The sequence below is a fragment of the Aulonocara sp. 'chitande type north' Nkhata Bay genome, linkage group LG7, assembly GCF_057382095.1.
Source record: "Aulonocara sp. 'chitande type north' Nkhata Bay isolate Kocher_YH1m ecotype deep benthic linkage group LG7, A_spYH_male_GT1.1, whole genome shotgun sequence".
Classification (NCBI taxonomy): domain Eukaryota; kingdom Metazoa; phylum Chordata; class Actinopteri; order Cichliformes; family Cichlidae; genus Aulonocara; species Aulonocara sp. 'chitande type north' Nkhata Bay.
The window spans coordinates 68,020,781-68,048,172 of record NC_141350.1 but is presented as its reverse complement, the minus strand read 5'-3'; the positions used below and the strand labels follow the sequence as shown (position 1 = coordinate 68,048,172).

The window sequence follows — 27,392 nt, the reverse complement described above, 5'->3', positions numbered from 1 at the left end:
ACCCGGTGCGCTTCTCCCCTTTAATTTGTCCACATCAGATCCCATAAATGAAACGTTCGTGTACATGAACGCGTTTCTTCTTCTGTAAAAGTTTTACTTGGACAGAATCAGACTCAGGACGCTATAATCGGCGAATCGGCTCGTTTTAGCAGCTTATTTATCGCAATTCGTCTCGCAAGGTTGATAAGCTCGTAGGGCTCCTGGCAGGCTGCTGCTGAGGCTGTTTGGCTTTGACATGCTAAACCCTGGATGACCGAAGGGACTCGTTAATAGCAGGTAAAATCAGTCTTCTTCCAAATCATCACATCTGTTGGCTCAATTCCGTGTTTGGAAACGCTAACGTGTCACTACGCTAAGGCAACAGTAAATCCCCAGAAACGCTAATGCTACAGGCTGTATTTTTGGTTTTAGCTAGGAGGCTAATTTAAAAACTTAAAGTCCCCGTTTACTGACAGACGCACAAAACCGAACAAACAATTGTTAGATAACTATGGATAACTTCAAATATTAATTTATCAGCGAGCAGCATAAAACTCCTCCTTGCACCTGTCATGTGAACGGTACCGTGACACAGTTTATTAGCTGCTTCCAGCGCCACGCCAGACTCCATTCACAAAATGTCAAATTTAAGAGTTACGACTTTAGTTTCATTTTAAGTTACCTTCTTGTTTTATGGATATCTATACCACAAAACAGGAAAATACACATTAAATTGTATTTGTTTATATATAATAGCAAATCGAAGAAGAACATCTAGGTGTTTACTCGAAACAGATGGGTTGATAACCCAATATAACACAGTAAAAAAAATCATAATAGAAAGGGAGAGTATGAGTGAACATATGAGATAATAAGACTTAAAAGAGTGGAAGAAAACCCTCAGGCCACCTCTGCTAAGTGTGAAGTGCAAGTGTGCCAGTTTAAAGCTGCATTTCGGAGAAACCTGGAATATAAAATCCAAGTCCTTAGTGATGCGAATCAGTTAAAAAGATAAAACACTCCCGATTTGTCTCCTTGTTTTGTGTTGAAATGATCCTACTTTTCCTTATATTCCTTCATGTCTCCTATTCTAGTGGTGAATATTCATACTAAACATGACCAAAGTTTTACTAAGACCAGTGTGTGCATAAACATCCTACAGCTTGTGAGGGGCAGCCAACCAGAAGGTGGTTGACTTAGAGGGGGCGGAGCTAATACCGCTCATCTTAGACGAAACAACTAAGCATCCACTCAGGAAAGTGAGTCTGTGAGTCATTGTGTCTTCAGATCACAGGACTTTGGTGTGACTGGGGTTTATTATCCTGAGTTTGGACGGTGATCTCGGTGTTTTGTTGGTGATGCTGTTGTTCCCTTCAACCTGAGGCTAAGACATCAGCTGTGAATGTGGCTCAAGCCCGAGTGGATGGACATTCCTCTGTCTGCTGTTTTGCTTCCAGCCTGGGAGGTCACGAGGGTCACGTGATGTTTTTTTCCCAGCATGGAGCTGCTCGGGTGGGGATTTACTGTGTGTGTTGTGCTGAACTGGTTTCCAGTGCGTGTGTGGGAGCTCAGGGAGGATGAAGCTGACCTCTGAGGTGAGTGGATCACCTGCAAGGTGTGAGCGGTCAGTTTAGAGATTTTTAAGAGATCAGAAAATGTTTAAAAACGTATTTTTCTGTCATTAAATAAAAATCTGACTCTTTAATGGGCAGAACTGATCGTGTTTTCTGTAGAATTGATCTGGTTTGTTGTGGTTTTGGCGCGCAGATGAATGAAGTGTTTTTAAATTAAATTTGGCGCTCGTACAGTAACGTTTGTAATCTCATGGATGTGCTGCAGAGTATCATTTCAGTCATGTTTTTATCAGACCTCTCAGACCACTTTCTGTTTTCATTGAGTTTTCTTTGTTGGCATTGTTTCTCCTTTTGATGTTCAGGCTAGAAATGGGAAGAAGAACAGATTACGTGGATCCCACGCCTTTGTTTTATTAGCTGTGCTGACTTTTTAAAAGGTAAATGGTGTTTTAATAGAAAAACCCTCGGACTCAGCAGCCAAACTTCTTAAAAGAACCAAGAAAAGTGAGCACATTACAGCCCTTCTAACGGTTCTGCTGTTTGGATTGATTTTTACAGTCTTATTGTTATATTTTGAAGCCCTGCACGGCCCCTGTAAAGGTACTCGACCTGCTGTTCTTGTTCCAACTGGTGTGCGACTTCTGATGTTAGCGAGAAGGGTTCGAGCTGTTAGGGCTTCTGGATTGTGGAACAACCTGCCTGAGGAAATGTGTGTCTTCTTTACAATCACTGCTAAAGACTCGGTTACGTCTTAAGACTTCATCTCTGACTGTATCGTTATCATTTTTAATGTTAAAGTTTACGGCAGTGCAAATACAAACAGAGTGAGCAAGTACGGCTGTTTGGAAGGTCTGCAGGAGGAAGCCTCTTCTCTCTAAAATACAAACAGCAGCACAGCGTAGCTCCACACTCCTGGAACAGACAAGACCACAGTGGAGATGTTCGTCCATCACGCACAGCAGCACGTCTGGAGGAAACAAACACCTCATACAGCCGTCAGCACGGTGGAGGAGGGACGATGATCTGAGTGGACCATGAGCTCCTCTGTAGAGTCAGTGTGAGGCCGTGTGTCCCACAGCTGAAGCTCGGACCAAACCGGGTCATCAACAGGACAAAGATCCCAGCACAGCAGCAGGTCTGCAACAGAACGACCGAAGAAGAGAAGAACGGAGCTGCTGCAGAGCTCAGAGAGCTGTGCATGAGTCTGAGATCCTTTTGCTTTTCTCTGGTGATCTGTGTTCTCTGGGTGAGGTGTAAGAGCTTTGCCTCAGGCCGAACACATCTGGCTGATTACACATCTGCCGCCTCAGTGAAGGAAATCACACTTTTATAACCTGTGGGAATTTTTAACTTTTCACTTGCAGAAATGTGAGACAGAAAATGGAGCGTGGTGGTTTTTACTTTCCTTATCAACACAACGACAATGATATACCAGCTAAATGCAGGCAAGGAGATGACCTGCTTTTTTGTGCATTGTTTCCACAAAACTCCAGTTGCAGCTCACTGATGTGTGGGGGAAAGTTGTTTATTATTGAATGCATGAACTGAGATAATCAGTTTAGTCCCAAACACATCATTCAGATCCTCACACTGCAGACGCTACAAACAGGGAACGGCTTTTACTTCAGAACTGGACTAAAATGCCTGTTTATTGAACTAGCTGCTGATTACGTTTCAATCAGTCGAAACAACGAAAAAATAATCGGCTCTGTTACAGTTGGTGCATTCAGTGTTTTACCTTTGAAAGGTTTAGAAAATGTTCCACTTCTTTCAGTAAATCCAGATGCTGTAACAGCAGTTCTAATCAGACAAGCTTGACCAGTGTACACCTCTGACTGGTTCTTTTGAAGAATGGGAACAATTTTAGTTGACACCAGTCTTTTGGTCATCGGTGTGAGTGATGCTGATATGCAATACTTCTGCATTTAGTACAATTTTGAAAACAGTTTGGTGATCAGTGGAAGTGTGCAGGGTTAAAGATCAGAAATTAGAGCCTCTTATTGCAGGGCAGCAGCCCGAGCAGAGAAGATCAGCCCCCCCAGCCACCTCCTCCACGCTCATCTAGGGCTTGTGTGTGTGAATGGGTGAATGTAGTCAGGCGTTCCCGGGAGAGCCAAGAGACATTATCTCTCCAGTGAGTCCTGGGTTTACCCCGCGGCCTCCTCCCAGTAGGACATGCCTGAAATACTTCACTCGGGAGGGATTCATCCTAGCCAGGTCCCCAAACCAGCTCAGCGGACTCCTTTCAAGGTGGAGGAGTAGTGGCTCTGCTCCGAGCTCCTCCTGGATAACTGAACTTCTCGCCCAGTCTCTAAGGAAGAGGCCTCAGAGACTGGGTCAGAAGCAGATAACTTTTAAACTCTTTGAAGCTGGAAGACCGCTCCAGCTTTACAGAAGCTTAAAAGAAGTTAGCTTTGATAGCATGGGTTTTTTCAAAATAAAAGCGCTGTCACACCCAGGTTCAAAACGATGTGTCTTCTGTTGAAGGCATCTACAGTCCTGTAACACCTTCAGAGGACTCGCGGTTTACAGCTGCAGGTAGATGGAGTCAAAAGTTCAAACCACCTAACTGCTCACCTCTTTAGGCTCGGTGAATTGTAATTAGACATTAACGCTCTTATTTGCAGCATTAGTAACTACAGACTCGGGGAGATTTTTCCGAGGCCTCACATCCAGCCTGGCCAGGTTGGAGCCGGTGAAGCTTTGTCTGGATGGAGGATTATTAGATCAATCGTACGGAAATAAACCAGTTCAATAAGAATTGGATCAGCTGAGAGAGAAGCAGCCCTGGTTTCTTCAGATCCAGGCAGCACAGCTTCATACGTGACCGTGAGCGACTTCTGGGGGGCCTGAACACTGCAGATTGACAGAACGAGATGGGAACATAAGCCCCACCCCCACCCACATTAGGCTGGAAACGAGATTGAAAGGGACTTCTTGTCCGGTGGCCTCAAAGACCATAAATGAGCTTGTTTTCAGGTCTTGTCCTAAGATTCAAATTTGGAGGCATTAAGGAATCATGAGATCTTTTGTCGTTGTTGTTGTTGTTGTTGCTTGGCTTTTCTCAAACATCAATGAGCAGTATTGCCACATGCTATCGACAGGAAACCAGCAGCTGCTCTCAGAGAGGCTGATGTGGAAGATTTATTCTCTACAATTATTTATAATCCCCAGAAGATGAGTCCTGACAGGGCTGCACCCCACAGTCCTCTCCCCACGAAGGGTTTAACTGGTCACATACTTATAAAAGTCCTTGACACGTACTTGGTTGATAATTAAGGTCTTTCCTCCCATCATCCTCCTGTCCCGTCTGCAGGATCCAGACCTCCAGCTCCTTATGGCTGTATATGATGAGAACATCCTGAAGAATCCTTTCTACCTGGCCTTGGAGAAGCAGAGACCCGACCTTTGCAGCCAAGTGGCAGAGCTCCACGGCATCGTGAGTTTGACCCGTCATCTCATTTATGTCACCAGACAAGCCCACCTGCATGTATGTGAGGATCAGCTACCGGATCACGATATCAGACGGCGATTAATCAGAGAGCGCTCTGTCTGGGTGTCACATAGCTGTGAGTCTGCGGCGTCTATATTCACTTAGATGATCAATGTTTTTTAAAAATGGGTGGAAAATGCTTCAGACTGAGCAGATGTGATTAAATGTAACAGTAGGTAGGGCTGTTCGATATAACGATATATATCGGATGACGATATAAAAACGTCTGTCGTTTGTTTCGTGGTGTCGCAAAATAAACTGTTACAGCAATATTTGTTCATGCTTTGATCACTGCAGTGGCTGTATTCATTTCTTAAAGTTCTCTCTTTCTCTTATATTTAATAAAACCACACTACGGACGGACAAGCGCCTGTTTTTATGCGTTGTTGTTAGCAACAACGACGGTAACGCCATCGCGTGTCCGCTTGTTTATGTTCCACATAAACCTTTCACAATAAACCTCAGGATCCTGTTGAGACTTTTCAAAATAAACTGAATCACGTGAAAGAGCAGAGTGTTTACAGATGAGAAGTAAAAAAGACGCCAGGTGCTAAAAAATAAAGCTTAGACTCAAACGTTAGAGCAGGCTTCTCCCCGCAGCACGCCGTGTAATAAATACTCACAAAGAAACGGCGCCGTTACAACTTGTGTCTAAAAATGTATCGTTTCATGCATCGGTTAAACGCTCGACTCCAGCTACACGACGCCCAGCTGGAAACACTTCACGCAGGTCGAGCTGCCCGAGATTCACAGACTTTACAGAAAATGTTACATTTTTGATTTATATCGTTACCGGGACGACAGATGTCTTATATCGGGATATGAGATTGTGGTCATATCGCACAGCCCTGATAGTAGGAATTGTGAATGGAGGGAACAAGCAGAAGAATTGAGCTTCGGTGACAGGGTGAGGAGCTCAGGTCCATCTGACCCGGCTGCCTCACGGAGGAAGTGATGTCAGGCATGAGACCGCGAGGCAGATCCAGCACACGCCAGAGAGACGGCGCTGCTCGTCTGTGTTAGGAACACATCAGTGTGCAGCTGGAGACCCTCGTGTTGCTTCGTCTGCAGGTGGCTGGGGGTCTGAGCGTCTGTCTCTGCTCAGGAAGGTTTGCACTAATAAACAACAGGGGGGAGGTGAAAATGAGGAAACGGCACAGAGCTCAAAATAACTGCAGCAGAACCTGAATAAGTCCAGGTGTGAGCCGGCTGCAGAGCTCTGCCAGTTTCTATCACAGAACAGCTTCTCGCTTCCTCCTCAGTGGTTGAAGGCTGCGCCTACAAACAGCTGAGAATCACACCAGCCCCTTAAAGCAGGTTAAAGATCAGAGTCGGGGACGTTATCTCTGTTACAATGTTTGAGGTAAAAGAAGCACGCTCAGCCGGGGTTTCAAACACAGCGACACCTTTACACCACTTCCTGCCTCACGGTGGGTCAGCGTGGGGTTTCTGGTGGTTTCAACGCGCTCTGCTGCCATCCCTTCACTCTCAGTGAGTTAGAGGAGCATTGTTTTGGTCGGACTGTTAAAGCGGGGTTGATACATTTCATTTGGCTGTCAGTGAAGCGCAGAGATATCAGATGAGCTGACAAGCTGCAAAGCGGCGCTCTAAACCTCGTTTGAGCTTGTTAAAGATGACGATCGGACGCCTGGAGCAGCAGATGAGAATCAGATGTCTGAACGCCGGCCAGTCGGGTCATCTGCACGCCGTCAAAACATCAGTGGGGAAAAAAAATGCGTGTAAGTGCATTAAAGCTGCGGTTCGCAGCAGAGGCGGAAAAATCAGTTCTACATGGCACAGCGTGCACATGCTGTGCATACGTCAGGGCTTCAGCAGCTGCTCTGGCTCGTGACTGCGTCTTCAGATCCTTAATCAAATGCTGCCGATCAGGTCATGTGCATTTATTGACTTCATGTGAACATCTTAAAAACAAATGACGCCTGTTTAATGTCAGTGTTTCTGCGCTATTTTCAGACCATCGGATACTCGAATGTGCAGAGAAACACTGTGGAGCCTCGGCTCTGTATTTTAATACTCCCACCACACACCGAAGTGCCGTATACTTCACGATAAACATCTACTACTTTAAAAGCGTGAGTGAGTTAGAGGCCAGGAGCCATCTCAGTGCTGTTCATCATCTAACCGCAGTTAATACAGTGAAGATTCCACTCTTTGTACCATTTGATCCTATTTTCTGCTTCCTAACACAGATCAGACCTTATCTGATTGTCGTTGGTGTGGAAAGGTCACTCTAAATCTGTGCTGAGTGCTTAATAAATGGAATACCCTGCGTGTCGCCTTGAACCTGCAGGTTCTGGTGCCGTGCTGTGGAAGTTTGACCCTCAGCAGCTACTCGGACTCTCACTTCGACAGCTATGTGCTGCAGCCCGTGGAGGACGGTTATAAGACTGCGGACGGGAAGGTCTGTCTTCAACACAAGCCAGTCTGTGCTGCTCGTTGTTGCCAGAGGCTGAGTTTAAACGCACTGCTGTCCTACTTTTACAGTCCTAAAAATACAAAAAGAGGCTGTTTAACAGCTTTTTACCTCTGTGTGTGTTACAGGAGGTCCGGATCCAGGACAGGCAGGTCCTGCTGGGATCCGGGTTCCCGGCTCCAGTGTCGATCCCCATCCTGTTCGAGGAGACCTTCTACAACGACCGGGAGCAAAGCTACAGCATCCTGTGCGTCTCCAGGCCCATGGAGGTGGACCCGAGCCTGTCCGAGGTCAGCACGCCGTCTTCTTACAGCCTGAGGAGCCTGGAGGACGTCAGGGAGTTCCTGGGCCGCCACGCCCAGAAGATGGACAAGCACATCCAGAGCTTCTGTCAGGCCTTCAGGGAGCAGGAGAGGAAGGGACTCCGGCACCACATAGTAGGGATGACAGACACAAAACACAACCCTGGTGATAAACGGACTAGAGTGACAAACGGGGGTCTGAAGGAAACGGAGCTCTGCGCGTGTCTGACCTAAAATAGCACGCCTCACAGGTTTCGTCATTCTTTTACCACAGATAGGTTTGCGCTCCCATGACTCAGATAAGGCAGAAATACTGATGCAATCACAAGGTTTTTCCAGCTGGTTGGGTAATCCGTGTCAGTGTCTGGTGGTTAGCAGGGCCACCGACTGATTTGAGCGATGGTTTCCCAGCAGCTACCATCGGTCTCCAGCGTCACTCACAGCTGGTTGGAAATCCTCCCTGTGGTTGCAGATGGTTGCAGACTCGTCTCGAGGCCTGTTATTGGCAGACAAGTTGATGTCACATGTCTACAGAACTTGTCATTGTACAGCTGCAGCTATCGCCCCCCAGTGGCCATCAAAAAGAGTGCAGGTTTAAGGCTCCTCCAGCTAGCTTCACTTTGATTTAATACATGACAACAATGCAAACAACACCTCCAGGAGAGCGTGCATCTTTTTAGCGTTAATGTGTTTGAATGTTTTCGAGTCTTTAGGGGATTTTTGCGTTCGATTTTTTTCTTTCCTGCTGAGCTAACAGCTGTTCTGTTTCCTGTCAGGACTCGGTGAACGGTCTTTACACTAAGTGTCTTCAGTGTCTGCTGAGAGACTCTCACCTGGTGAGTAGAAACAATCTTTATTTGTCACGTTAAAACTGGCTGAATGAAAATCCGCCTTTCTCTCCTTGATTTGGAGAATATTTATTTCTGGCTTCTTCACCTGGGACCAATATTCACTCTTCTATGTCTTTATTATTCGCGTGCTTCTCTGGTTTGCATGGTGGCTCGGTGCGTTCACGGTTATTCGTGTGATTATCTGACTTTGTTTCGTTTGTCCCTCGGCTGCACGATGACATCAAAGGCGTGAGAAACGTGGTCGAGTAACACGGCCGTGCTTTTTGAGCATGTGACTGTTAAAGCTCTCCGTGTCTCCGCTTCGTTTCTTTTTAATAAAACTGTGAGCTTGTGTTTGAGAGCCGATTCTGCCGGAGGGAAGAGCAGCTGATGGAAAGTGCTGATTACTCACTGAGAGGCTGCTGTTTTAGTTTAACAGCGATCCAGTCCGCTGTGAGCCTGAGCTGGATAAGAGATTTGCACCATACAAAGGACGAGCAGTCCAGTCGGTCAGGATGTTGAATCTGTGGCACCAACTACAGAGGTTTTAGCAAAATCACCTGTATTAAAAGGATTCTTATTCAAATCTCTAAAATAACATAAAAATTGGGAGAAAATGCAGATTTCTGTCACTCATTGTTTCTGCTGTGTGCAAACTTGGTGATTCCCTCACAACGTCCTGTGTTAAGGCAGGAAACACAGATGCTCAGCAGTGTGCTGTGAACAATCATGACAGTCCAACATGCTTTTTACTGCAGAAGAAGCTCATGTGAGCGTTGCATGTAAGCGGGGGCTGTACTGAGTCGGCAGCTGTAGTTCAGAAAAGTCCTGCTTTCGTTGATTCAGGCATCTGTGACCTCGGTGCAGTCGCTTCCCTCTTTGTGGGAAATGAAACGAAACAGCACATAAACCAGAGGAAGCATTCTGGTGAAACATCATCGTTGGTCGTTAATGCTTCGTTAGATCAACCTCGTTGTAAAATGTTGTGTTAATGCGGCCACGTTACGTTCATCTGTTGGCTTTGTACACGTGAGCGTTTTGCTGCTGTCATGTGGGGAGGAATCGTTTCCTCCGGTTCGGAAAGGATCGAACCCCAAACAGTGTCATGTGACCGCCGTAACTAATGCTTCAAATCAGCTTCCTTTAATCAGCGTGACCTCTGACCCGACGCACACACGCAGGATGCTGCGAGTTCCTCTGGACTGGATGATTCGATGATATGTGGCCGCGGCGTCTGCGACTCAGCAGTTTTGGGCCTGATCACATCCTCTAACGCCTTCCTCTTCCCCTGCATGCTTTGTGTTTTCTGCAGAAACTTCTGGCAAAGCAGGAGCTTCAGATGACGCTCCTCAAACAGGCTGTGGAGGTAACGTCTCTGGGTTCAGTGAAGGAGAAAGGTTGACACGTAGACGCAAGTTTAAGTTTGCAAGAAAGTCAGATTTCATCAAACACATGCAGAAGCTCCCACAGCTGTCACACGTAACTTCCTGCTTCATGCCAGTGAAACTGTAAAGGAATCGATTAATAAGCCGAATAAACTCAATAAGATATTTACAAAAAATAAGACGGAGCTCAATGTGGGCAAAGCTACATGTGACAGAAGCAGCTTAATAATCCAAACATGCAGCTATTTTGGTGCGAGGTGAGAAACTTTGATGAGCTGTTCCTGACACGTATTAAAATATTGGTTTTCCTCTTCTTTTCCCAGATGTACGTTCATCATGGTATCCATGAATTAATCTTTAACTTTGTGGGAACGCTTGAGGCCAGCCAGGTAGGTCTGAGCTCAGATTTCCTCATTAGACGTAACGAGGGAGCGAATAGACCGTCTGTTCGTCCGCTTTCTTCCACCACCAGATCCTGAGTGATCTGCTCACGTGCCTCCTGCATACACACACATCCCTGTGGTGTTTTTGCTGCGCGCTGCTGCAGATATAACGTCAAACACGCAGCTTGCAGGGATCACTTGTCTTTGCAGAGGGATCGTTGTTTCAGTGATGGAAGCCTTAATATTTCTCCTTCTTGCTCTTTATTACTGTGATGACCCCAAAAAGAGGCTTTGACAGTTTCAAAAGTTCCTCTCCCGTCTCTTGTGCTGCCGGTCGACAGGACGCTGCCTTCAACAAAACCACCAGGAGTCTGCAGGAGCTGCAGCAGAAAGAGCTGGGAGTCAAACCCGAGTTCAGGTCAGTTCCACACCGGAGCGGACTTTGAGACCCAGACCTCTGCAGCGTCAAATCTGGTTCTGCTGACAGGTTTAACCAGCGCTTGCTGTTCTGAACACGTTACAGACAATGTTTAAATGTGCAAAATGCCTTCAACGTTTACACGGACCCAGTTAAGGTGACCTGATCGTGGCAGCGTTCCAGCAGCTCGCATAGACAAACACGATACGTGTTCATGGTTTATGAAGTCAAATTTTATTTCAGACTTGTTTTTAAATACGTCCTGGTCAGTCTGACCCGAGGGACAGCTCAGGGTCCCAACAGTGGAGACCATCCAAGGGTTACTGGTGAAATAGAGCGATCATGAAGACTTGCGTCATGTTTCATTGCACCGTGTGATTGGTTCTGTCTCTGTTTTGTAAATTGAATCTGTTGTTTAGCTGTGTGCCTCCTTCCTTTAGCCCGAGCCACTGAAGCTTTGTGAATGTGTCCGTTCGATGTCTCTGACCCATCGTCTGTCCCCCGTTCTTCTGTCTCTGCAGCATAAACTTGTCTCGGGCTAAAAGAGAGCTGAGCCAGCTCAACCAGCAGACGTCCCCCCTCCTCAAACTGCTCTGCCTGCGTAGAGTCGCGCTGACCGCCACCCAGACCCCGAGACGCACCGGTACTTACTCTGTTGGTTTGTGTGTGCGGAGCTAAAACGAGTGTGTGAGCTCATCGACCTCCTTTGTAGGAGAAGCAGTTTAAATGTGTGTGTGGAGCTTCAGCGCTCGCTTTAATGGAAGTATGTCACAGCTCGCCGTGAGCGGGTCCCTTGCAGCCTCAGATTTGCAACACATTGGAACCAGTTCTAGTCAGTCTGCAGCTGGTCTGTGGTGCACCACATACTGCATGCCAAAGCACCCTCGAGCAAGACGCTGAACCCCGAGTTTCCTCAGGTGGATTCATGGATGTTGGGTCGTGCACAGGTGTGGATGAGGCTTGCAGTAGAAAGTAATTTGTCACAGACACAGAGGTTGCAAGTCCATTGGCATTAATCCATCCATTTATTCATTCGCTTCCGCTTATCCTTTTCAGGGTCGCAGCGCTGGAGCCTATCCCAGCTGTCATAGGGCGAGAGGCGGGGTACACCCTGGACAGGTCGCCAGTCTGTCGCAGGGCCGACACACAGGGACAGACAACCATTATCACTCACATTCACACCTAGTGACAATTTGGATTATCCAATTAACCTATCCCCACAAGCTGCATGTCTTTGGACGGTGGGAGGAAGCCGGAGTACCCGGAGAGAACCCACGCAAACACGGGGAGAACATGCAAACTCCACACAGAAAGACCCCGGCCTGATGGTGGAATTGAACTCAGGACCTTCTTGCTGTGCGGCAACAGTGCTAACCACCGTGTTGCCATTAATCCATATTATTGATAATATTAACGTAATATTTGCGATCATGTCGTAGTTTCCATCCTTGGGCTGTGCTGCAAAAACACAAAGTCTGAGAGCTTGGGAGGCCTGCGCTGTTTTCAGCTGTTTCGGTGACACCAGGGGCGACCCAGTGTTAGCCAGCTGATTTAAATGCGGTGCAGATCTAATCGAATTTAACGTCAAATTAAACTTCAGTTTATGTCATTTGGACACGTTTGTAGAAAAAGTCCCAAACAGGACAAAAAAAAACTATAAATATCTAATAGTTTTCAATTGGATCACTCTGAGAAAATCACATTAGATCCAGGAGTCTGACAAATGAGACCATTCCTTTATTTTCTCGCGGTGACATAAGAGAAACCACCTTATTAAACGTGTAATGCAGGGAAATGCGGGACTCATCAGAGAGCGGCTGTGCGACTCTTGTGTTTCCCTAAAGAAAAGGACAGTACCGACTCTGTGAGCTTCCATTTGTGCAGTTTGCTTTGGTAATCCAAGCTTATTGGATCACGGCAACAACCCCGCTGTCAGCCTGCAGCGCCGAGCTGACGAGAAGCCAGTTTACTCATTAGTGCTGAGCTGAGGGAGAGATGAATGGGAAGAATGACTCTTCAGTTTCCACTCACTGACTGTGTGTCTCCCTCCACAGTGAGCATAGAAGCCGTGAGCGCCGACGACCTGCTGTCTGTCGTCCTCTATCTGCTGGTGAAGACGGAAATCCCCAACTGGTGAGCGAAAGGGGAACTGGCTGCGACCTTTGACCTTCTGTCGTGAATAAAATGCAGAGAAATGAGGAAAAAATGAGGCAGTGAAAACAAAAAGACGACTCACAGTTTTACAGTTTTGGGTCAAAGGGATGGTATCGCAGCCCTGCTCGATTCTGCAGGTCTCGCATGTGGGCGTGGATAAACTATAACACTGGCTTCACCCACATTTGTGAAATTTGGAACAGTCGGACCAAAAATTAAGTTTTTTAAACTTAACATCTCATTTTGGCAGCGTCTGTGTCCGTTTCATTTATATTTTTAGGTTTTGTGGGTCACACTTTCCTCTTGGAGGTTAAATCAGATCCTTTTGAGCTTTCGATAACGGGCGTGTCCACGATGCCACGGTACAGAAAGTTGCTATAATTGGAATTCATATTTTCTAATGTGCCGCAAACTTCACAACCTGGAGACATTTTAATATTAAAAACATCTCGAGCGGTTCCTGTGTTTGTTCTGCAGCAGAACCTGCTCAGTCTGAACTCTGCAGCGCCCCCTATGAGGCAGGAGGTGAAGTTTTTGCGTTTACTGCACTGTGCAGCTGAGGACACAGACCGGTGGCCTCCAATAGTGACTTTAACAATCAATGTTAATGTTTTATGATCAAATGCATCATTTTTTATTGCAATATTTGATTACTTTATTGAATTCATAATGTTTGTTGACAGTAAACTGTCCACAGCGCGTGATTTTTCCTCTATAAATAAGCACAATTAATCTTCCAGTGAAAGGCAGCCTAACTGGAGGCTGCTGAGGATGATCTATAGTTATGAAACATCATTTGGGTTAATAAGATGTAGCTGGGTGATCTAATTTGTCTTATCTTCAGGATGGCCAACCTGAGCTACATCAGGAACTTCTGCTTCAGCCACTCGAGTAAAGATGAGCTCAGCTACTGTCTGAGCACCTTCGAGGCGGCGGTGGAGTACATCAACCTGGGGAAGCTGCAGAACTCTGTGAGACACAAACACACTGCTGTCGTATCTCAGCAGCTGCTTCACTGTGCTGGAGATCATCCATGTGTTTTCTCCTGTTTTTGCCTCCTTCCTCAGGGCTCTGGTGAGCTCAGCGACAAGGCGCTGTTCAAGGAGAGGATGAGTCTGCTGACTCAGGGTGTAGCCACGCCCATTAATTGTCTGTTTGAGGTGAGCTGCAGCCCGAGACGTTAGCGGATGTCCCATAAAAGATCAGCATGATGTCTAAAACTGCTCCTACATGATGTGTATTTGTTTTTTTTGTACAGTGGGATGTAAAAGCTTCTCCTGATGCTGTGAATGTTTTTACAGATCCTTCGAGGTCCAATTCAGTTTGAAGGAGAAGGAATTTAAGAGAGTGAAATAAAAACTGTTATTTAGCACTTAAAATCTTCAGCTCTGTTCCCTCTGTTGGCATTTCTTCTGTTTATGTTCATTATGTTTCCTGGTGTTTTCCAGGCCATGAAAGTGATTTAAATGTGTAGTAACTATTTTTGGGGGTTATTTTTATATTGTACATAGATCAGAGTAATTACGTCTTCCAAGAAGCTGATACATTCAGATAAACTTATAATTAATCTGTTAAAAATACATAGGAGTGGGTTTGTGGAAGCCGTCATATCCCCTCACCATATTTGAGTACAGTGGCCAGGAAGGACACCCCTCCCCCTTCTAACACCTGAATACAAGCTAACGTATCAGATTGTTAGCTTGAGGGTCCTAAGAAAAACCCACTTTCCCTCAGATAAACAGTATGATTACATTCTCACATGATATGAAAGTTTATTCACTAAGTGTCAGTTATATCCACTTTATAGAAACTTTTGCTGACAGCAGCAAAAACACAATAGCTAACAGCAGCAAAAACACAATAGCTAACAGCAGCAAAAAAACAGGCTAACAGCTGCTAACGGAGGCTAACAGCAGAAAAACGTAGCAGCTAACGGAGGCTAACAGCAGCAAAAACACAATTGCTAACAGCAGCAAAAACACAGCAGCTAACAGAGGCTAACAGCAGCAAAAACACAGCAGCTAACAGAGGCTAACAGCAGCAAAGACACAATAGCTAACAGCAGCAAAAACACAGCAGCTAACAGAGGCTAACAGCAGCAAAGACACAATAGCTAACAGCAGCAAAAACACAGCAGCTAACAGGGGCTAACAGCAGCAAAAACACAATAGCTAACAGCAGCAGAAAAACAGGCTAACATAGCAGCTAACGGAGGCTAACAGCAGCAAAAACACAGCAGCTAACAGAGGCTAACAGCAGCTTACCAACAGAAAGGTTTACCTCAGTAACACTGTCAGCAGTCAAAAGTGACTCCTGACTCCTCCAGAGTAAATAAAGGTGGATACTTCTCACCCAGCATTGACAGCTGAGGTAAACAGCAGACAGATGTGGAAAACCCCTGGGTTGCATCTGGATGGATCCGCTCCCCAAACAGTGATAGCAACACGCTCGCTGGCTACGGCTGTTATGGGGTGCACTCTGAAAGTCTGAATTTAATGTTTTTGATCTCTCTTGGCTAACATGTTTATCCTATACCCTCCACTATACCGAAGAACACTCATTTGACGGCAATCTACAGTCTTCTGACATCTAGTGGCGAGATTTTGCTAATGCTCAGTTTGCTCCTGTGTGTTTTGTAGCACATAGCAAATGGAAATGAAGAGGAGGTTGAACGCCTGCTGAGTGATGGAGAGGCCGATGAAGATGTGAAGATGTGTCATCCTCTCTGCTCCTGTGACCTCTGTGACCTCCAGCTGTCCGGGTCAGTGTCCAAACTCACACAGACAAACACGCAGAGGTACAGAGAGTACGTCAAAGCATTCACATGAAAATAACGAAGAATAAAGAAGAGTAAAGGCTCCACGGTACAGATTTGATATGACCTGCCTGGAGTTTATGACACACTGATTACTGACTGTGAAGCTGGAAATTCACTCTAAGGCTGACTTTGCCTTTGCACATATGCAGAGAAAAGCTGATGTGATGCCTTCGACTTGTATTTTCATTGTTCAACTGATCATCACTTCCCCTTTTCTCCATTATTTTTGTGCATCAGAGCTTCGAATCAGGAATAAAAACCATTTGTATTTTCACTTCCCACTGAAACCCCCACACACACACACACACACACACACACACACACACACACACACACACACACACACACACACACACACACACACACACACTTTTAGTGTGTGTGTGTGTGTATTTCAGACCGTTATGCAATGGCCCATTAAAAACGAAAATACTCAAAAATGTAGCTGCACCACAAACGCTGTGCAGTCCTGTTAGCTAAAGTGAGGCCTAGCAGAAAGCGCCACCTGTCGGCCACGCCCACCTGTCGCAGCTGAAGCTCTGAAGTAAGAATCAGACCGCAGAGTCTGATTGAGCCTCACTGGTTACTTCCTGAAAGCTCCCTCTAACCTTTGACCAATAAGCTCCTTGTTTGACGCGTTCAGCCATTATTGACCGTAGACTGACTCTGAGTGTTGGCGCCGTGTTTCAGGCGGCTCAACGACCCGTCCATCGTCACGCCGTTCTCCAGAGATGACCGGGGTTACACTCCTCTGCATGTCGCTGCTCACTGCGGTGAGTGGCTGCTAACGCGCAGTGACACAACATGAGTTTGTTTAATACTGCGAGGCACAATTTATATATAAAAAGTATTAACTAACCTGTGTGTGTGTGTGTGTGTGTGTGTGTGTGTGTGTGTGTGTGTGTGTGTGGCAGGTCAGTCCCAGCTGATCGACATACTGGTGCATAAAGGAGCTCAGGTGAACGCCACAGACTACCACGCCCTCACACCGCTGCACCTGGCGTGTCAGCGTGGATACCAGGGAGTAACGGTGAGCACGCGCAGAAAACTAAAATCCTGGGATTTAAATTAAAAAAACTGAACTTAGACGGTCTGTTAGTGCAGTGACCTCACAGCAGCCATATTATTGATCAGAAAAAAATGTCATTAAAATGCTCCATAAGGCTCCAGCAGCACAAACACGGTGCAGAGGTCCAGCTCAGAGACTCCAGGTAGCTGAGGTGAAGCTGCAGCTACAGCCGCCTGTGTCTCCACCCACCTGTCAGTCAAAGTCTGGTTATTTTTAACTGGCAGGTTCAAACATCACCTCTACCTTTAAGCTTTAACATAATCCAAACAGATGAGTTATAAGCAAACAAAGTCATTAAACCAGTTTCCAAAGTGAGGACTGAAATGTGTGTTCTGGATCAGCCGCAGCTGTCTGACCTCAGCCAAACAAACTTGTCGTTAAATAAAGACGAATGAACGCTCCAGAGGAGGAGAACATTACAACAAACGATGTCCTTCCTTTGTTTCTGTTGTCCAGCTGCTGCTGCTGCACTACAAGGCCAACACGGAGGCTCAGGACAACAACGGCAACACGCCGCTGCACCTCGCCTGCATGTACGGACACGAGGACGTACGTCGCCGCTCTCTCTGTTATGTCCTCACATTTCATCCTTTAAATGCTCCAGTTGGTTTGAACCCACCGGGTTAGTCTGTTCCAGTAAATAACTCAGCATGTTCATAAATAATAAATGCTGTGTGTCAGTGTGTGAAGGCCTTGGTGTACTACGATGTCCAAACGTGCCGTCTGGACCTGGTGAACGACAAAGGCGACACGGCGCTGCACATGGCGTCGCGCTGGGGCTACGAGGGCATCATCCAGGTGCTCCTGGAGAACGGAGCGAGCACCCACATCCTCAACAAGAACAAGGAGTCGCCGCTGCAGTGCGCCCTGAACTCCAAGGTCAGCGACACTCGATTGTGCCAGAACATGCAGAGGACGCTTCCACTGTGTGGGTGCTGGTTTGAGTCCCTCACCCCACAGCTGTGGTAGCATAATGAGGATAGCAGCTAATCTGATCAGCTGCTGACGGCAGGTCGACTGATCCCCTTTCTCCAGTCTGTCCACTAAACCAGCTTCAGATACACTTTAAAATCAGATGTTTGTTTCATCTCTGCTCCAGGCAGTACCAGAGCCTGGGGCCTGATGCAGACACAGGTCTGCATCAGGCCCCAGGCTCTGGACTTTAGCCCTGCAGAGTCTCTGAGTCATGTTCACTCAGCCTTTCTTGCACGATAAAGGTTTTTCAAATGATGTAAACAGATGCTTCAGGTGCTCCCTGAAAAAGAAACATATTGGTTTCATGGCGCACATACTGTAAAATGAATGTGTTCATGTCTTCCTGCAGATCCTCATGCAGCTGCAGTCCACTCAGAACGGCCGGAAGCGCTGCGGCAGCGGCGTCGACGTGAGTCTCATCTGCACTCACGCTTGCATCGGACAGATCTCCAACATCACAGTGAATATTGTCAAAATCCATGTGACAAAAGTGTAATTGAATACAAAAAGGTTTCCTCACGAGACAGAGCGGCTGCATGTTTAACAGGGGCACTCAGTGAAAAGTAGTTCCAGTGAAACCTGGAACTACTTTTCAACTGGTGAGCGAATGTTCGCAGTTGACTCTGCGTCCTCTCTGGTTTCACCACGTATGTTTGAAACGTTCACCCTGGTGGTCACATTTGACCTGCATTCACACACTAAAGCTAAACTATGTTAGCATTGGGAGTATTTGGAGGCTGGTTGTGTTTTCAGCATCTCTTTTCTGTCTCTCAGTCTCCCAGCCGCTCGCCTCTGGCCTCAGACTGCAGCAGCCGCCGCTCCTCCGTCTCCAGCACCTCCTCCCTGGGCTCGGAGGTCAAACCAGAGGGAGAACGGGTCCGGCACAGAGAGGTGAGCGCTGACCAGGAAACACAACAACATTGCTAGCACCAATCAAGTCAAAGTCAAAGTCAACTTTATTTGTCGATTCTGCCACATGTACAGGACATACAGAGAATAGAAATTGCGTTACTCTCAATCCCTAGATAAATAGCAAATGAACATTTAAATATATTTAAATATAAAAGTGATTAAAAATGCAAGTAAAATAATTAAAAAGTAAAAATTTAAATAAATACAATTTTACATATAACAAGAAAGCTATACAATATACAATATAAGGGTAAGTGACATTGAGTGTAAACCAGGCAGAGTAGTGCAAATAGGCAAATAGTGCAAATGGAGATTTGGTAATGTACGGTAAGAGAAAGTGTAACACAAAGTCTTATGAGGTAATGGCAGTCCAATGCTCCACAAAGTGACTGGTAACTGGTGCAGGCCAGTGAGTGAGTCAGAGAGTGTGTGTGTGTGTGTGTGTGTGTGTGTGTGTGTGTGAGTGTGTGTGACAGAGTTCAGTGAGACCGTGGAGGAGAGAGGGGAGAGGGGGCAGAATCGGGAGGGAGTTAAGCTTCCTGACAGCCTGATGGATGAAGCTGTCCTTCAGTCTGCTGGTCCTGGCCTGGAGACTCCGCAGTCTCCTCCCCGACGGCAGCAGCTTGAAGAAGCTTTGCATTGGGTGCGTGGGATCAGCCGCTATGCAAAGGGCTTTTTTAGTGAGACGGGTGCTGTAAATGTCCTGGAGGGAGGGGAGAGAGACGCCAATGATCCTCTCTGCAGCTCTCACTATGCGTTGGAGGGTTCTATGACAGGACGCATTGCAGGCTCCAAACCACACAGTGATGCAGCTCGACAGGATGCTCTCGATGGTGCCTCTGTAGAAAGTGTACATGATGGGGGCTGGTGCTCCTGCTCTTCTTAGTTTGCGGAGAAAGAAGAGACGCTGCTGTGATTTCTTGGCCAGTGCTGTGGTGTTGTACGTCCAGGAGAGATCCTCTGTGATGTGCACACCCAAGAACTTGGTGCTGCTCACTCTCTCCACAGACGCTCCGTCAATGGTCAGAGGAGCATGTTGGGTGTGCATTCTCCTGAAGTCCACAACAATCTCCTTCGTCTTCTCCACATTCAGAGAGAGATTGTTGTCAGCACACCACGTGGCCAGGCGTCTCACCTCACTTCTGTAGTCGGTCTCATCCCTGTTGCTAATGAGACCCACCACCGTTGTGTCGTCCGCAAACTTGATGAAGAGGTTGGAGCTGTATGATGGAGTGCAGTCATGGGTCAGCAGAGTGAAGAGGAGGGGGCTCAGCACGCATCCCTGCGGGGCCCCCGTGTTTAAAATGATGGTGCTGGATGTGTTACTGCCGACCCGTACTGTTTGAGGTCTTCCGGTGAGGAAATCCAACAGCCAGTTGCACAGTGAGGTGTTGAGCCCCAGCTGGACCAGTTTTTGAGTGAGCTGTTGGGGGATTATAGTGTTGAATGCTGAACTGAAATCTATGAACAGCATTCGAACATATGAGTCTTTTTTGTCCAGGTGTGTGAGTGCCGAGTGGAGTGCAGTGGAGATGGCATCATCGGTTGAGCGGTTGGGCCGATACGCAAACTGGAAGGGATCCAGGGAGGGGGTCAGGACAGTCTTGATGTGTTGCATGACTAGTCGTTTGAAGCACTTCATCAGGATGGGAGTAAGTGCAACAGGACGGTAGTCATTAAAGCAGGAGGGAGATGACTTTTTTGGAACCGGAATGATTGTGGTGGCTTTAAAACATGTGGGGACGACAGCCTGGATGAGTGATATGTTGAAGATGTCTGTGAAGACATCAGTGAGTTCCACTGCACAGTCTCTCAGTACACGACCAGGAATGTTGTCAGGACCCGGAGCTTTACGTGCATTGATCCTGCTGAGGGATCTCCTCACGCTGTCCGGGGACAGAGTCATCACCTGGTCACCAGGAGGGGGTGGGGTCTTCTGTGCAGTGGTGCTGTTTTGGACTTCAAAGCGAGCAAAGAAAGTGTTCAGCTCGTTCAGCAGGGGGATAGTGCTATCACAGGTCTGTGGTGGGGGCTTGTAATCTGTGATGGTCTGAATGCCCCGCCACAGGCTCCGTGAGTCTCTGCTGTCTTTGAAGTGATGCGATATTTTCCTGGAGTAGTGTCTCTTAGCCTCTCTGATGCCACGGGAAAGGTTGGCCCTAGCTGTCCTCAGGCTTGCCTCGTCTCCATCTCTGAAGGCAACATTCCGAGCTTTCAGCAGCCTGTAGACCTCTCCTGTCATCCATGGTTTTTGATTGGCCCGGACAGTTATGGTTTTCGTGACTGTTACATCCTCAATACACTTGTTGATGTAGGCAGTAACAGTCTCTGCGTACTCCTGGAGGTCAGTGGTGTTGTTGTAGGTGGCAGCCTGCTTAAACATGTTCCAGTCTGTAGTATTAAAGCAGTCCTGTAGAGCCTCTGAAGACCCCTCTGGCCACACTTGTATCCGCTTACGAACCGGTTTGGTCACTTAATAATCAATCGGTCAAACGTTATTTCTGAGAAAGCGTTCATGGAGGTCTGTGCAGCTCCGAGTACCAAAGAAGAAGAAAACGTTGGTGTCTGACGCCTCTGTGTTTGACTGACAGGTGGAGAAGCTGCTGCGAGCCGTGGCAGACGCTGACGTGGAGATGGTGAGTCTTCTGCATTTGTGCTGAACGCTCAGGGTCGCGTTCCCTCGATGGGAAACGTGACGACGTCTGCTCATCCTGTTTCTCAGGTGCGTTACCTGTTGGAGTGGATGGATGAGGAAGAGGAGGATCAGGGAGAAGTACGGTCGGAGGCTCCGCTTTGCCACCCTCTGTGTCAGTGCCCAAACTGCGCCCCCACTCAGAAGGTACGCCGGCAGCCCGTGCAGCAGCGTGGATGCGACGCCATTTCCATTAAACTCTCTGATCTTCCCGCAGCTATCGGTGCAGCAGGCGGGAACTCTCGGCGTAAACAGCTGCAACGTCGACGGTTTCACGCCTCTCCACGTCGCCGCCCTCCACGGACACTTGCCGCTGGCCACCCTGCTGATCCGCCACGGGGCCAACGTGAACGCCCGCACCAACCAGAGCGCCACGCCACTTCACCTGGCTTGCCAGAACAGCCACATCCCGGTAAGCGATAAGGGAGAAGTGAATGTGTGAGCTTTCCGTGCACAGGATGTAAACATGGAAAACTTGGCCACATTGTCAGGAAGACGTGTCGGAAGTTTTGGCTGATGTTAGTTAGGTTTAAAAGAGTTACTCAAATTTTGATGAACACGTCACATAAGGAGCAGAAAGTCAGGCTCTACAGCAGCAGATTTCCAGGTTACGCTGCTGTTTGGTAAAAACATGCTTAGATTAGCCTGATGTGCACAAGTATTATCAAAATAATCTCACTAGATTCTTCTTGGCTGCAGATCTTCACTGTTTTCCAGAAACAAACTGGTGCCCATCCTGTAACTATTTTATAGCCAATATTAAAGGAAGACAGGCAACATCATCTCTGAGGCAGTGACGTCAGAGACTTCAGGACACCAACAGCTGGCAGATGTTGCCTCAGATTCAGTAAACTGCAGGACACGTGTCCACCAGCAGAGCTTTAGTTCACAGCATCCTCATTGTTGGATGTTCTGGATATCACCCAGAGGAAATAGAAGTTATGCAATGGGCACAAAGACGGACTCAAACGTGAACAATCAGAAAGCCGGACTGCAGAGCACAAAGCTGACTTAAAGTTCATTTGTTGCACGAGTCCGCTCGCTCCTTCGCTCGTGTCGCTGAGCAGAGAAACTGCTCAGAAAGAGGAGTCCAACCCCAAGCGTCAGTTTCAGGTGCCGCTCAGAGGTTTTCTCCTCACTGAGGGGAAATGTGAGCTGTTTATTCTGCACGGTCACTTTCTCTAATTTCACCTTGCAGCCTGTTTCTGCAGGGGTTGTACTTTCTTAGACGCCCGTGTAGAGCTGAGCGGTGGAAACACAGTCTGTCTGTGACTCTGACTGGGACCCGGCTAATTGCTGGTGACCACTACAGTGGTGTGTGTGTGTGTCTGTTGGCAAAAAGTGATTTTATTGTCATCGTTGTGAAGGATGATGTCATTCTGAGTGTCATGGTGATGTTTAGGTGGTGAGGTTTCTGCTGGAGTGCAACGCCAAGCTGAATAAAAAGGATCACTATGGCAACACGCCGCTGATCCACGCCTGCCTGCGTGGAAATCTGGACACAGCCACCATCCTGTTACAGGTGAACACACGCACACGCACGCACGCGCGCGCGCGCGCACACACACACACATTAACTCTGAAAGTGTGTGTGTTCACAGAGTAATGCGTTGGTGAACGTGGCGAACCTTCAGGGGAACACGGCGCTCCATGAGGCAGTGCGGGGCGGGCATCTGGCGCTAGTGGAGCTGTTGCTGAGGGGCGGAACCTCTCCTGGCATCAGGAACAAGAGGCAGAGGACGCCGCTGGACTGCGCCTACGAGCTGGGCGGAAAGGTCGTGGAGTGCCTCACGCTGAATCTGAGGACCCACAGGGTCCTGATGTCAGCGTCATGGCGTCGCTCCGTCTCAGTGACCAGGCCGACTCCACGGTGCTGACATCAGGGCTCTTTGCAGGTCCCGCCTTTGTAGTCCAGCAGAATGAATTTGAAGCCGATGCTGATGTCTGATACATGATTTTAAAATCATAAAATGTGATGAGCATGAAACTGCACCTTCCAGTATGTTCAGCTAGCTGTAGCTCCCAAAAAGCTTCAGAGTTCATAGAAAGCATGAAAGTAAACCCGCTCAACTCCAAATGTATGTCTTTGGACTGTGCTAGGGTAGCTTTGTATGATTCACAGCTCAAAATAATCCAAATGTGTGTAACTGTAGCTCAGCGCCAACACAGAGAGCTTAAACGGCTCGCTGACCTTGCAGTGGCCGGTGCACAATTGTATTTATTAAGAATGGGACCATGATCTGCTGAATATGAGAAGTATAAACTTCGTCTTCTTTTACTTTGGAGTCGTTCCTGGGGGGTTCTCCTGGAGCTGTTAGCTCTTCATCGCTGCACCGTCGTGCAGGTCTGAAGACTTATCTTCCTGTTATCTCGTGCAGAACACTGAAATCCTGCGAGCTCTGCAGAAAGCATCTGGACTCTCCCCTGATGATGAACCGATCAAACTCCTCTCCGTCCCCAAAGGAGCTCTGGGTAACTAACACCAGCAATAAATCCTACAAAGCAGGCTTTACTTAAATTTCATTCATTAGAATGGGGACTGTGATCCACAGCCGTGTAATCAGGATCGTTTCTGTGCTTTTGCTCTTTCAGCTCATTCCTTCGTGCAGCGTCTGAGGCTGCAGGATAACTCCAACAGCAGGAAGCAGAAGCTGGCTCAGTCCATCAGCAGGTAGGCCGCAAACAAGCCACGAATCCACACCAGTCACAAGAAACCATCCCACTCATCAAGGGAAAGCAAACCACACGTGCAGTGACTGCTCTGCGCAATCGCAGTAACATTTCTGAATCTTTTCATATTTGTGATGCAAAATTCTTAGAAAGTATTTGAGTGTTTGTTTTTTCCTCGTGAATATTCTCAGAGGATATTCAGTCTTATTTCTCAGGAATATTCTGAGATTAGAACAGAAGAACAAACTGAGGAGGCTGAGCTGAAGATGCTCAGGTCTTCGTTGGGAGGGAGGAGGATGGATCAGAGTCGGAGAGGCTGAGATGGTTTGAGCGTGTGCAGAGGAGGGAGGGTGGAGATGGAGCTCAGAGGAGGTTCATGGATGTAGAGGGCTGGATGACAGGGTGAGATGGAGGCAGATGATGCGCTGTGGCGCCCCCTAGAGGAAGCAGCTGCAGGATTAGATTAAGAGAAAGTTGATTCCTCCTAAATGTGATTTATTCCGCTTTATTTCTGAGTGTATTTCACAGACATTTGCAGCTTTTAGTCTGAGAGAATATCAGAGTTTATTTCTCATGAATGTATGACTTTAACCTTCCACCATCGACCCTCAGCCCCATTTTTCTTTCCTTTTTCCCACCTGCACCTTCAGGATGCAGCAGATGAGGAAGGGTTCTTCAGGTTCTCCACCCAGGTGTTCTCCAAACCTCAGCCAGGTACACGCGTCTTATTCTCTTATGTATTTTGGTATTTATCGGTGTTTCCGGTCTGGAGCAGGACTGACTTTAGTTCTGCTGCCGTTTCGTTGCAGGTGAATCCGGACAGGTGGAGGCTGAGGCGAGGAGAGACGGTGGCGGTCAGCAGCCCCACAGGAAGCCTCAAAGAGCGGCGCCTGGCTCGCTCTCACACCCTCGACACCGGAGTGCACACGCCGGAGCGAACGCACGCGCTGACCGTGGCTGACCCGACAGACGTCGCGTGCGCTCCTGAACTACCCGACGGCGCCGAATCGCTCTCCACCGACGCCTCCAGCTGCAGCACGGGCAGCGAGACCTCGCCGTCCACACCGTCAACTACATCATCGCAGGTCGACAGCTCGGCCGACGTCCCGCTCGCAAACATCCTGTCTGCTCAGTCTGACCCCGAAAGCCAGACCGACCGAGATTTACACGCAGACTCTTCTGACGGCCGCCCTCGGCCTGGCGAGGAAGCTGAAGGCTTACCGTCAGAGCACAGGGATGAAGACTCCACCCCTTATCCCCTTAACCTGCCCTCCCCGACCCAGAGCGAAAGAGTCGAAGAGAGCAACGCCAATCAGCAGCCAGAACCCAGCGCACAGTGATGCAGGGAGCGCGAAGCGCAGACGGCACGAGTAGCAAGAAGACCGCCGAAAGAAAAGCACACGAGACTCCGGATCCTCACGAACCAAACGTCCTCTCACTGCAGCGCGTCGGGTTGTATTTGTCCCGCTCGGAGGTTTCCGCCTCCTCAGGCAAACTGAAAGGGCGTCGGGCACCATCCATGTTTTGCGTCAGTGGGGACGTCAGAGACGGCCCTGACTCAGAAACCTGGATCAGGTTTAACCCGCACAGGCTCGGCGCCGCTCGCGCTCCCTTCTCACTCGTTAACATAAACTAGAAGCTGCATTTTTTCCACTGACAGGTTTCCGAACTTTGTTTTTCAGATGTTTGAAAACTGCTCGGCGCTTTTGTGCGGAGGCGAGCGAGATCCAAACCATCCTCGCACGGGGAACTCTTTACATTGAGCTTCAACACGAACGTCTCAGCTGAGTTTAAAGCGCTTTCCACTTCCAGCCTTCACGGAGAAAAAGGGATGCAAGCTGATTTCATTTCTTGCTGTTTGAACGTCCTCGCTGTAGTTTGTGCTGCTGCTCTGTGCCGCTGACTTTTTTACTTTGGTTTAATCAGGATGATCTTATTTTATTTAGGAGGGTGGAGCTCCGTGTGTCTCCCTGTCCGCTGCTGAACCTCGCTGCGAGCTTTTATCCAGCAGATTTTAATCCAACACCACCGCCGGCTATTTTCCAAATCAAGCTGTTTGAAGGATTTCCGTCTTTTTACCGGCGCTGATGATTTTTGAGCACCAACATTAACACCGCTGACCCCTCGAGTGGAGAGTGAGCCACGTTTATAGTTTGATAGAAAAACTGTATGGAGTGAATTCGTATGACATCCATCTGAATACTGTAACGCTTAACCGATGGGCGTGGCTTCTTTTGCAGAGAAGGATGGGCTTCAGTCACAGTCACTGAACTGGACCTGTGGACTGTTTGTGCTCCTCACAAACTCTCATGTAACACTTGAACCTCATGGCTGAGGCCATAAACTCATCAGGAAGTGTTACTGACTCACGGTTTCCTGTACAGGAAGTCTTTTTGCGTCGCCCCCTGCTGGTCGTTAGAACGAATGCACCTTAACGCGCTTCAGCGTTGACTTTCCTACGGCCATGTTTTTTATGCTATGACGTCCGTGGTGATAATTTAGCATTTCAGCCTCTCGACCAAATCCGTGCACAAAGAAAACGTGACAGCGGCCACAAACGTGGAGTGCGAGCGTTTCTAAACGGTCTTTGGTCCGAAGTCAGAGCTCCATCAGCTCAGGTGGTTTATTAACCTTCAGTAAGGACGTCGAGAACCGAATCAAACTGTCTGAGCTTCCTCTTGATGCCTCATGAAATCATGACATCATCGAACACAAACTGTGAGTCCAAACCCCAAAAACCCGACTCAGACTGTTCAGCCTGATGAATGACTGAAAACTGCAACAAATCAGTCTGATTTTTGTCCCTCTGTCAGGTTAATTTCTAAGTTTCGGTCTCTGTGCTTCATGAAACGGTTGTAGCTACCTGATGAAACGAGCGCGTCTTCAGAGGAAAAAGACAAACTGTGGTATTCCATCACAGCCGACTGTCCTGCTGTTTAATGTTTCATATTTGTGGTTTTGACGGTTTTACTCGAGAGTCGATTTGATGGTTACGAGCAGAGTGCTGCAAACGTGTCTCCCATCAGTGTCACTATTTCCTGTCTCCCTCTCACAGGAACCACCTTTATGTTTGAACTTCGTCTGAGCGGATGTCAAAGCCGAGTCTTAATGATGATGTGAATGTGCCTTATTTAATTTAAACCCAAATAAACAAGAATAAACCTGCGATTCAGACAAATGACATTTGGTGTTGTTTTTGTTTCTCAGTGTCGTTGAAGCCGGTCTCTGCTGCTTTTCTGTCATGTTCTCATTAAAATTAGCCGATAATCAAACCAGACGGGACTTCCTGGTCTGAGGGCCAGCC

General features: G+C 47.7%; 1 protein-coding gene across 2 annotated transcripts; it reads left to right on the top strand.

Annotated features, from left to right (window-relative positions):
• Nucleotides 1-27,289, top strand: ankrd27 (ankyrin repeat domain 27 (VPS9 domain)). 2 transcript variants are annotated; one of them, XM_086302168.1, is made up of 28 exons: nt 1-276; nt 4,870-4,992; nt 7,358-7,468; nt 7,609-7,917; nt 8,559-8,618; nt 9,925-9,978; nt 10,321-10,386; nt 10,722-10,798; nt 11,320-11,441; nt 12,853-12,931; nt 13,797-13,923; nt 14,020-14,112; nt 15,592-15,713; nt 16,461-16,543; nt 16,685-16,800; nt 17,296-17,388; nt 17,521-17,718; nt 18,164-18,274; nt 18,589-18,705; nt 21,318-21,362; nt 21,449-21,565; nt 21,636-21,830; nt 22,821-22,940; nt 23,020-23,193; nt 23,797-23,890; nt 24,011-24,089; nt 24,739-24,802; nt 24,898-27,289. In XM_086302168.1, the coding sequence occupies exons 2-28, from the start codon at nt 4,891-4,893 to the stop codon at nt 25,426-25,428; spliced, it is 3,459 nt and encodes a 1,152-aa protein (XP_086158294.1). In that variant the 5' UTR covers nt 1-276; nt 4,870-4,890; the 3' UTR covers nt 25,429-27,289. The 2 variants fall into 2 exon arrangements, with proteins under 2 accessions (XP_086158294.1, XP_086158295.1); XM_086302169.1 differs by having other exon boundaries at nt 2-276; nt 18,164-18,223; nt 24,898-27,288.
• The last annotated feature ends 103 nt before the right edge of the window (nt 27,290-27,392 follow it).